This window comes from Rhinatrema bivittatum, chromosome 3, assembly GCF_901001135.1.
Source record: "Rhinatrema bivittatum chromosome 3, aRhiBiv1.1, whole genome shotgun sequence".
Classification (NCBI taxonomy): Eukaryota; Metazoa; Chordata; class Amphibia; order Gymnophiona; family Rhinatrematidae; genus Rhinatrema; species Rhinatrema bivittatum.
In genome coordinates, this window is record NC_042617.1 from 188,358,968 (window position 1) to 188,371,147 (window position 12,180).

The window sequence follows — 12,180 nt, forward strand, 5'->3', positions numbered from 1 at the left end:
ATATGTTATTTTTTTATGTCTGTTTTATTTATGTGAATAACACCTTTGTTTTATGTATTATAATTATGGATATTAAATTTGTATACTGCTTAGAATTGTAGATACATGTTTAATAAATATTTTAAACAAATAAATAAATAAAGTCAGTGTCCTGCCTGCACTTTGTGACAGGCATGAAAATACGAGGGTGACTGAAGAAAGAACAAGGCAAAAGAGCATGAAAAAGTGTTTTATGCATGAATTGTATTTTACAATCAGATAATATATATTGCTTGCTGTAATATACATGAATTATATGATGATATGCTTCCTTATAATTTAGGGAACATCACAAGGAACACTATTTAGCACTTCATTACCATCAGCCATATCCTGAAAATGATAGCCCATTTTTTCTACATAATTGATTTTGGCTGTTAAAAACCAAGTCAGTAAAACCTCTCATTTTCATTTGTATTTAATTCTTGCTAAACTGTTGTTTAAAGTTTCTGAAGTGGGTGTTCCAACAGGCTTCAAATTTCTGGGCAGGTTGATCCATTTCTGGTTTTACCCTATTTCATGCAGGGACTTGAAATTTTGATTTCCTTATTTCAGTCACTATTAAAAAAGCAAGGTACAGGTCCTTGCTTGCAGTTGGATAAAACCGGGACTGGATCACCCTATTCTGAAAGCTCCTCCAGTGTAGCCACATCGACTAGTATATATATGAGTCTAAATAAATCTGAATGTTGCTGTCTTGCTCTTCATCAGGACATCGCACACTGATATATATATAAAGCGGGATTACAACATGCAGAATTGCAGAGTGGATGCAGAAACAGATTTTAAAAACAGTGGGTGCTGCACACACAATTTTTATTCCAAAACAATCTGAAAACAAAAGAAAAATATATTTTAGAACAAAAGAATGAAGACCTAGGAATAAGATCAAAAGATGATGCAACAGAATCAAGACAAGGTAAGTTGATATTTTGCAGAATCTAACCAATCGTGCTGGCGCTGCTTGAAAGCACTGCCAGAGGTCTGTTATTTTGTGAGATAAAAAGAGTAAGTTTCCACAAAACAAAGAGAATGCAATTCAAATCAGAAAAAAAAAGAAAGGTATCAGGAATACTATTACAATTTAAGATGGATGTGCTGTCCACAGTTCAGAGAAATCAACTATGAATCATGAGATGTCCTGTGGCATGAGTTTGAATGCCATTTATTACCCCATTCTTCTATAACATCAAGCCAAGTTACTCTGTCTCCTGATGTTCCAGTTTACTCAACTCTACTTCAGTGGTAATAATACCTATGTATATCTATCACTTGAATACAAATTTTGTGCCGTCTCTTCCCAGATTTCTGGTAACTGTCTTGCAATTCAGCTGCAAGGAAAGTGATGCCAGGCCATCTACCCTACAGCTGGTCAGTAATACCACTATGTCTTTTTAGAGTGCTAAAGTGGTGAATTTCCAAAATTATTCATGTGCATAAAACACGGGTTTACGCATATACAGTAAGTAGGTTGTTATAAAACTGCCAGGGATTTGTATATGTAAAGTAATTTTGAACATATTCTTATGCACACAAAAAAGAGGCATTCCGAGAGGCAGCATTAAGGTAGAGTTTGGATGCACACATATGCTTTTGATTTTAAAAAGTATGTATATAAATTCCACACGCACGAGTTACACTTTGCCAAGAGGCGATGTGTGGGCTAGTTTGTATGTGTTCTTGGGGATGATTTTCAAAGTACAGTAAAGGGGCAGATTTTCATAGGCTACGCACGTAACAGCCGACGCTTAATTTTACCGGCATCGGTTGTTGAGCCCGCTGACAGCCAAGGGTTCGGAAAACGGATGCCGGCAAAGTTGAGCATCCGTTTTCCAACCCGTGGGCGCGGGCAGTTTTTTTTTTTGGGGGGGGGGGCCTCCGACTTAATATCGCTATGATATTAAGTCAGAGGGTGTACAGAAAAGCAGTTTTTTTCTGCTTTTCTGTACACTTGCCCGCTGCTGTCTGAAATTAACTCCTGCCTTTGGCAGGCATTACTTTCTGTATTGCGGGTACTAACTAATAGGCTCATCAACATGCATTTGCATGTGATGAGCCCTATTAGTTTTGGGGGGGGGGGGGGGGGTTGGCCGTGCGTTTTCCACACGCTATTACCCCTTTCAGTATAAGGGCTAATAGCGCTCAGCTGAGCGCACTGTTCTGTATTGGCCTGTTTCTTAATAGCCATCTGTCCCATCTCATGGTTTCACTGAGAGTCTTTTCAACTTCTCCAATATAGGATGATGCCACCACAAAAAAACCCATAAAGAATGAGGTAACAATTATCTTTAAGGAATTTAGCTTTTGTTTTTAGGTGTTCATCTTTTTATTTCGGTATTTATTTTATTCTGTTTAATTTATTTTTTTGCATGAAGATAATAGACTGATTTTTTTTTTTCAAAGGTTTGCTTCAGAATAAATACTGCTGACCAGGTTGAAATTCTCATTTTTCATGTATTTTGGCATCTTAGTGCTCTGGCTATTTAGTTTCTTAGTTGCCCAGTCAGGTTCTTGGCAATTAAAAGTTGTATTTACTTTCTGCAGTTCTTGCCCACTGCTGGTAAACCATGGGTTCCCCCCCCCCCCCCCCCTCCTCGGCAGGGCCATGTGGCCATGGACCCACCCAGATGTAATTTTTTCTTCTCAGCACATTTGTTTTTAAGAAAATTTCTTCTTCAGTGTTTCATTTTGCTTTGTCAATTCTCTTGAAAATTGTAAAGAAGCAAACAGGCAATTTCAAGAGGTCCCCAACCTGCATTCAGATGTCAATCAAATACAATCAGAGTGTATCAACGTCTACAGTGTATTTGGTTGTGGAATCTGCTCAAGGAGTTCAGTAAGAGTGGTTTGTGCTTGGCAGGAAAAGATCATGCCTACTTTTTCATGAGGCTAAGTGCAGTAAGAAGCTGGGCCTCAAAGTCTGAACACAGTGTCAAAGAAGCCAACCATGGTTGCACTACTGTCTAGGTCTTCCTAAAGAGGTACTTTGCCTCATTGGTGCCTGACTCCAAAGATAAGCCTGAGCATATCTCTGTCTCCTTGCTTTTGTCAGACTTGAAAGAGTTAAACCAGGAGTGAAAACAAATAAGTTGAGGCTCTAACAGAGGCTTCAATCTACTGGTACAACTCCTCAAGACAGGACTCCAAAACCTTGGATGTTATGGAACTTTCCTGCACTCTGAAGGCTGACCTGCAATCGTTTCCCAAGGACCAGTGTATGAGTTTTGAGAAACATCCTGAGAAAGCCTTGAAGGCCTTTCAGTAACCTATGAGACGTGCCCTGGTGTTGTCTATTGCAATGTTTTAGGCCTAGTTGGACAGGATGATCATTAAGGTACTCAAACATTATGCCAGATGCACCAAGGCTTACATATCATGAGCCTTAACATTGATGGATGCATCAACTGACCTTCTTCTCAGTACATCTTTGTTCACACATCGGCACAATCACTGGCTCATCACTGTATACCAGCCTTGGTTCTGACCACACCTAAGCTCAAGATGGATAAGTTAGAACAGGAATCAGCACCAATTACTGTTTTCCTCAAAACCAGGCAGGCTTGATATCAGACTTGGACCCATGACTGGGACGGTGCACTCTTGGTCCTCTTGACCTTGAGGACTCAAAGTTCAAGGAATCAGTGGACTCTGTATCTTCTATTAAGAGTAGTCCTAAAAAGAAATACCCTCCAGAACTCTCTACACAACTAGAATGAAACCATTCTCCACCTGAGGACATTTATTTCCCTTATTTTGCACAGAAGATACCTAAGGCTAAGTAATCCCTTTGATCTGGAGATACATTTACCTATAGGCTTTGCACCAATTTTCAAAGCAAAAAGTACGAGCATGCATTCCCTTTGAAAATTGTCTTGGAAAAAGTATCAGAGATTTGCAGCTGCATTTTCTGCAAGTACATTTTCCTTTGGAAATAACATGTTTAAATTTGAAAATACATTCTGGGGTAGATTTTAAAAAACTGCGCCCGCGCGTACATTTGTTCGCGTGACCGGCGCAAACAAAAGTACGCTGGATTTTAATAGATACATGCATAGCCGTGCGTATCTTTTAAAATCCTGGGTCAGCGTGCACAAAGCTGCCCAAAATCGGCAGCCTATGCGTACTGAGCCGCGCAGCCTGCCTCCGTTCCCTCTGAGGCCACTCCGAAATTGGAGTGGCCTCAGAGGGAACTTTCCTTCCACCCCCCGCACCTTCCCCTCCCTTCCCCTCCCTAACCCACCTCCCCAACCGTATCTAACCCCCCCCCCCCACCTTTGTTGGACAAGTTACGCCTGCCCGAGGCAGGCGTAACTTGTGCGCACACGGCTGGCCACCGGAGGCCTTGGCCACACCCCCGAAATGCCCCCAGGCCGGAACCATGCCTGCAGCCCCGCCCCCTGATGATGCACCGCCGCGGCACGCCCCCGACACGACTCCCAGGAGAGCCCCGGGACTTACGCACGTCCCGGGACTTGCGCACGCCGCCGAGCCTATTCAACAAAGGCTCGGCGCGCACAGGGGGAACTTGGGGCAGGTTTCTGGGGATACGTGCATATCTAACGTGCATACCCCTTTGAAAATCTGCCCCTCTATGTGTTTATTCCCCCCCTCCCCCAATTAAACATGCCCCCAAGAAATCCTAATTCTACTGTGGCTAAAAGCATGTGCATTGTTGCTCCCTCCCCCCCCCTCATGAGTACTTTTAGCTGGCTAAATGGTGGACTGTTTTCAGTTACCAATTTACAGACAAAATGGCAGGAAATCACTCTATTTTTCTGTGCCTCAATTACCCAACTGTAATTGGGTAACTTTATTGTTCTTTCTCCATCCCCATGGAAGATTTCATGTAGTCTGGGTACCAGAAACGTATTGCTAGCCCATAACTCCAGGGGTGGTTTCATCTGAAGTTCTAAATTGTGAAGTGCATTAGAATCATGTTGGGATGCAGGATGCTGTATAAATCAATCTTATTGTAATCTTGAAAATAATGGAGCCTATTTACTAAAGCGAAGTATTTGTACCGTGTGAAATACTATTGCAGGATTTACTAAAATATGGTACCAAGTAGCAGAGTTTGATGAACCCCATGGTAGTTTTTCTATGCATTTCCCGCCATGGTAATGGACTATTGCAGCCCCTATCCTGGAACCACCATGTTTTAAAGAGGCCACATGGCCCCATCCATGACATCTGGAATTTTAATGGGCCCCACCCCCCTCTCCCAAACCCCCCTTGCACTTCAACCCACTGGAAAAATGAAATTGAATTTAAAGCCTCCGAGCCCTGTCCCCCCCCCCCCCCCCCCACCCAGGATCTCCCCTTCCACCCCTGGACTCTCCCCAATGTTTATTTCAAATCCTGATGGTCTAGTGGGGACCTGAAAATAACACTTGGAACTTGTAAGCTCCATGTGTTATTTCCAATATTGCTGTGCTAGCAAATTTTAATGTACAGTGAATGCTGTTTATAGCGCATTAATGAGTTAGCGTAGCTTACTGAATAGGCTAATATTATTATTTTTTCAGAACAAAAGATTATATTAAAAAGTCTATGTACATATAGTATATAAATAAATAGATGTGCCTGTAAGCAAAACAAAACCTAGAAATCATCAATAATTAAAATGGTCTTTAGATTTGATACATTTTTCAATTTCATATTTAGAATAATTCTTTACACTCTGCATGTTGAGGAACGGAGGTGTCCAAATTTCTGATGAAAGTCTTCTTCAGCACGTACCAGGGCTTCCTCGTCCAGGTAGATAGCAGCTCGCTTGGAGGTGACAAAGTACTGCACCTTCCTGAGGCTCCACCCCATCACATACATTAGAAATCCGCACACAGCAGCTGTGGATCTGCCCACTCCAGCATTGCAATGAACATAGACCGTGTGCCCATTCTCTAGCAACCCATACAAGAGATAGACAGCCTGTGGCAACATCCGTACTCTACCTGTAAGGAAACATAAGGTATAAGCAATATATTGTGTACACTGCAAAAAGAAAACAATGCTAACAAAGTCTTCTAGTATTCTTTGCACTATCATATCAGAAATTAGACTCTGCAGAGAGATATTGAAGGAGGCTGCAAATCTTGAGGTCCTTCTGAATTTACTGTATTTCTCAAGTGTGTAGTCATAAAATATAGCATATAAAAAAGTAATAGTTTTGTTGATGGCATCTATGTCCAAGAAGAAATAGGCAGAAACAGATATTATTTTTAACACATTCACCATAAAATGAACTATGAGGTCAATGTACTAAATGAATCAGTTATTAATGCTCAATAATTATCTTGTGTTAACAGTCCATGTTAAGGGCATATACATTTATTTATTTATTTATTCACAATCTTATAGTCCACTTCTTCAAAAACAATTCTATGTGAATGTAGTAACTTGGGCAATAGTGGCTTGAAAACAGCCAGAAGGAATAAGGAGGTAGACTCTGGCTGTTTAATTTTGTGCAATTTATTTACAGTGAAAAAATGGAGTGCAAAGCAAAGTAGCAAACAAATGATGCAGCTCACCTTAAAGTTCAAGTAGCACAGAGACATCACACACAGCAGGTTTTAGTGTAGGCTGACTGCCTGCCTACCTGCTCCTCAGGGCCTCCCTAATTCTTCAAGGCCCTGCCTTCTTATGCTAGGCTAAAGGGATCCTCCCTGGGCCCAGAATCCTTTGCTGGGTTGCGACTTAAGGAGGTCCAGGCCAAATAGCTGTGGCCGGCCCCTTTAGGTGGTCTGAGGGAGCTCCCTGTACACTCCCTCACAATAAGCATTAAAATTTATTGCATCAATGGATCTATGTTAAATTTTGCATGTTTTAGCATGCATTATTTTTCTATATGCTAGTGGGTAATAAGCCATTTTGTATAGTTTTGCATCCGATTATCACAATAGCATAAATATTGCATTACTCCCAGAAACTAAGTTATACATATTTGGAGCCCAATTTTATAACACCCTGTGGGAGGCGAAGGTTTGCGTGTATTTTGTATATGTGGACTTCAGCTCTAATTTTCAAAGTGGACTTATGTGCGTAGGTCCACCTTGAAAATTAGTGGAACCGCACATACCTTAGCACAATGCAGGCACACAGGTGTAAATGTCCACAAGAATACTGCCCCATCCCAGGAACACATCTTTGTAGCATGTGGAAAAGTATACAAGAATTGCTTCTATGCATTACTCCTGGGTAATTTTCAAAAAGCCCTTTTACGCATATAAATGCTTTTGAAATATTCCCCCCTAAAGCACTATCAATACTTGTAAATCTAACTTGCTTATTCTAACAGAACGTTTAATGCCCCTTAAGGCTTGTGCTGGCATTAAAGCACTTTAGTCCACTGATGCCTACATCATGAAACATCTGTTGTATTGTATGATTTTTGCCTTAAACATGAGATAAACGTTTGCATAGACCATGAACATGGTCCATTGGATTACATTCGTTCTCTAGAGCAAATTATTCAAGAATTAATCGCTCAAGAATTATTTCTTATTTTTGGACTCTTTTTTATTTAAATGTTAACAAGTTAAAAGGTGAATTTTGAAAGAGATGCATGCAGCAAAAAGCGCAGAAGTGCGCATCTAGCACTTGTGGGTCTCCGACCAAGTTTATAAACCTCTCACATATGCTCAAAGTAGTGATACACAAATATCACAGAGGCGGAATGGGGGTGGGGCATGGACGTTCCAGGGCGGGGACAAAAGATATGCACATATGTAATGCAGCGAATGAGGCGCATGTCCGGTTCATTTCTGTGCAAATGTATTTCTGCTATTGATCAGGTTTAGGTCTGAATAAAACTATTTTTATCTACATATGAAGTGCTTGAGGGGGTCTTTGCAAACTGGGGGGGGGGGGGAGTGCAAGCTAAAGTACTGGAGGGGGGTCTTGATGACTTAGAAATAGACTGGACAAACTGGTGAAACTGGTCATTTCCTTCGCGCGCATCTTTTAAACTTGACTCACTTGTGTGTGTAAATGCTGACTATTCCCAGCTGTTCGCATCCATGCTTAAAATTAGGATCACACGTACATGCACACGTGCTTGCGTGCAGGATGTAAGGTTTCAGCACATGTTGGGTACCCGCACACTTGTATGAAAGTTACCGTCCATGGGTATTGCCTTGGTGGTAACCATGGCCCCTGATATGGAAAACCTTTATGTTACAGCTTTTTAAGAAACTTGCCTTTATTCTTCTAGTTTATTTTATTTTATTTTTTTACCTTGGAGGTATTGCACTGATGATGATTTTTTTTTTTTTTTTACTTGGTCTGGCTCAATTTCTGAATTGCATGATTTTCATTGCCGGCTAAATCTTTTTGTCAGTAATTTACATTTTTCACTGGAACAAGATTGTAATACAATTTCATTTTTTTTTTATTTCCTAATCTGATTCAGGATTCGTTACTACAATTTTTAGAAAGCCGGTAGTAACAATTTTTTCCATTTTTCCAGTTGTCACAATACATCTTTGAAACTGAGCCTACCAGTGAGTCAGTTGTTTGGCTCCATAGGCTCTGTTCTTCTGTCAGTGAATATAGAGCAAGAGCTGATGATTTGAAGAAGTGGTTTGTGGAAGATGGCTAGATGGCTGTCCTCGATGGGGGTAATTTTGTGTATATAAACGCCAGCAAATATATGCATAAGGCACATTGACGTTGAAAGTGGGCAAGGTCAGAATAGGACTGGGGATGGTAACATTTAAACAGCCGCGCGGGCGCACATGTTCGCAGCCATTTAATAACATATGCACATTGGCTTTGAAAATTATTTCACCAAATCTACCCAACTCTCAATCCAGGAACACTTTTGCTCAGTCCATGTAGGCATATCAGTCTGGCAATTTTGTGAAAGGCCATTTCTGCATGTAAAACACTATTTTACTTGCAGAAAGCCTTTTGAAGATTACTCTCTGAGGGTAATTATATAACTGTGCGTGCTTGGGTAAAGCTTGCATGTAACGTTTATATGTAGAGTTTACCCCAAACTTTCAAAGTGAACTTTCTCTTTGTCCTGCAGACCAGTCAAGACATATGGGAATATACTCGCTCATTGCTAGGGTGGAGGCAGAGACCTTCTTCCTTATTTTCCTGACATCAGCCTATATTTTCCAGGACAGCAGGGTGCACAGCCAGTAGGTCTCTGCCTCCAGCTGTGGTAGTGGTAACACTGGGATAGCAATAAAATAAAAAGAAAGGGAACGAGCTAGTGGCAAAGAGTCCAGAGGTGAAACTGTTCTTCCCTCTTGATATCCAGTCCCATTTGGGCCTGGCAGAATTTTATTTTTTGCTTGCATAGTGCTGGGCCAAAAAGAAGAAAAGGAGGCAAGCAACACAGCGAGTGTAAGGGAAACTGCAGAATCAGCTCAGCATGTTTGACATACAGCACAGAGTAGGATGACTAAACCATCCTTGAGTCTGGAATGCATGGTATGGACTGGGACTGCTGGCCGAGGTCTGATTCTGAGAACATAAACAGATAAGTGAGTAATCCTGTCCTAACATAAACACAGAGTAATTCGGCACGCACACTTGTTTATATTAGGCTATAAAAGACAAGTAGCTGTGCCTGACAAACTGAGAGAGTTCCTTTGCAGAAATGCAAAGTGATGTTTTTCCTTTGCAGAAATGCAAAGTGATGTTTATCCTTTGTAGACGTACCAAGTGAAGACCCCTTTTTCGCCTGTGATGCGCTCTCTCCTTGCCAGGCTGATGATTAAAAGGGTGTAGTGAGTATTGGCCGAAATACTGTGCACGAATACAGATGTATATGCTTAGCAATATTTTTAATGCTTAGAACTGTATATTTTAGTGCTTAGATACTTAGAATTGTTAAGATTGTATATCAATAAACATATTATTTTACTTTTACCTTATTCTCGCCTACCTGATTCCTTACAGCGAGATAGAAATGCAACTCCCCTTCTACCCAGCAGAGCTATGGCAGAGAGAGAGGCAGGAAATGCCTTATCTTTGGGACTGTAAACACAACTCAATAGTGGCTCCTTTTGCATGTGGTGCAGTGCGCATGGGGCCTCTGGATACAAGCAGGTATGAAAGGGAATGGCAGAGGTGGAAGGCCGGAGTAGAGGAATAGTCACGAAAAGCAAGTTGGAAGGGAGGAGCCAATACCCGCAGAGCAGGAATTCCAGGGAATGGCAGCCAGGGAAAGGGTCCTGAATTGGGGCAGTAGCGCCAATGCTGAACATAAGATAGGCCTAATTCAGGTAGACAATTAAGTCAGTGATCTGAGCCTAGGAGAAAGTGAAGGAAAAATTACTTTTCCATGGATTTCATCATTCTGATGCACAAGGCATAGAGGGAGATGAAAAGTATGGCAGAGATTATCATCAGGTTTTGTAATAATCCCCCACAGCCACTAAAATTAGTGAGAATGTTATCCAAACAAATCTAGCCTCCCTGTGCTCAGTGAAGTTTGTCTTGTAACCATGGTCCTTCTATGCGGGTGACCTAAGTGAATCTTCCGATTTGTGCATCCCCCCCAACACACACACGCTTCCACACCAGATGAAGCTCCAGCACAGCGCTCCCTCATACCGGCATTGGTAGCTTCATTCAAAATACTGCTTCCTTCTTGGCTGCAATATTTCTGGCACAGCATACCCCTTTTTCTTCCTTCACCCTCTGCCCAGCATCCACCACCCTTTGTCCCCTGTCCATTCTGCCCAGCATCCTCGCTCTGCACCCCCCCCCCCTGCTGACAGCATCTTTTTTTCTCTTCTTCTCCTGCTCCCCCACCCTCAATAGCATCCTCCTCTCTCTTCCCTTAGCTCCCTGCCCCAATCCCTTTCTCCTCTTTCCGCAGTGCCCAGCATCATCTCTCTCTCCATCCCACCCTCAACCTGCCAGCATCTGTTTCTCTATCCTGCCACTCACTCAGCACCTTCTCTCTGTCTCTCCATTTCACCACTTGCCCAGCACACCCCACTAGCTCTGCATAATCTCCCCACCCACCACCTTCTCTTTCTCTCTCCTTACCACCTTTTTTTTTTTTTTTACCAGCTCCACCTGCCCAATACTCTCTTACTCCACCCCCCCACACACACATTTCCTCAGCATTAATTTCTCTCTCCCTTCCCCAACTGCTGCAGCTATAGACCTCCTCCCACAATCTTCAGCCACTGTTGGGATGGAATCTGCCAGAAGTCCCAGGCCTCCTGAGAGCTTCACGCATTAGCAGGTTGGGCTCTGTCAGTGGCTGTGGAGAGGGGGAGGGTGGAATCTCCTGCAGTCTTTGGCCACTGGTTTGATAAGCTCCTCCACTGGTCCAGTGCTACCACCACAATTTAAAACTCACAGGCCAGCACATCTGATGCTGTGACCGCTCATTGCACAATGCATGAGATTAGAAATTGGGACATGCCAGTCTGTAAATTTACAAAATGTCTGCACATGGTGCCATGCCAGTGCTTTCGCTGAAAGTGGGTAGGTGGCACCCAGAGGGTTCTGAGATTTTGTTTCCCCCCCCCTACACACACTCCATATTTTGGTGCTCCAGTTAACCACCTAGTTTACCTAATGGAAGGGCCAATCCTGTATACAGGTCACCCAATCCATCTTTGAAGGCCAATACAGTCATACAGACTGCTGTTTAGGATTGTGACCTTCATCCCATGCTTCTTAACCCAATAACTTCTTGCCACCTAATGCAGACTGCTGTTTTTGAATTGTAGTTAGTTTATGCAGGCTACTCTAGTGTTTCTTCACTATTCTCCTTTGCCATAAGGAACCTTCTGTGCTTATTCCAAGCTTTAAAAAATTCCATTACATTTTTATCTCCACTCCCTCCTCCCAGAGCCCATTCCATGCATGCACCTGTGAAGAAACATTTTTGAATGTTGTTTATGAATCTACCTCCCTGATGCTTCATATTGCAAAACTCTACACTTATACAGAGTTATTGCACTCTAACATTATATGCTCATTAAAGCATGCAGCTGGTAATAGAAGAGAATAAAGTACAGTTAAAAGAATGGAAATGCTCCACTCAATTTGACACTGAGATGCCCAGTCACTGTAATTTGGTTAGGTCAACAATGGGGGTACTTTTCAAGCTGCTCGCTTTGCTGCAGGTGTGCACCCAAATACACATGTATATGAATGTGTGAAAAT

General features: G+C 42.1%; 1 protein-coding gene across 3 annotated transcripts in view; it reads right to left on the minus strand.

Moving 5' to 3' along the window:
- Positions 1 to 213: 213 nt before the first annotated feature.
- EPM2A (EPM2A glucan phosphatase, laforin) overlaps positions 214 to 12,180 on the minus strand; it is a 180,198-nt gene continuing 168,231 nt past the window's right edge. Inside the window, exons 4-5 of one of the 3 annotated variants that reach the window (XM_029594030.1) lie at positions 5,779 to 5,990; positions 214 to 870 (exon numbers count right to left, since the gene is read on the minus strand). In XM_029594030.1, the coding sequence (XP_029449890.1) occupies positions 856 to 870; positions 5,779 to 5,990 (227 nt within the window). In that variant the 3' untranslated portion in view covers positions 214 to 855. Of the gene's footprint in view, positions 871 to 5,652; positions 5,991 to 12,180 lie in introns of those variants that run through there. The other 2 variants (XM_029594028.1, XM_029594029.1) reach the window with 2 other exon arrangements.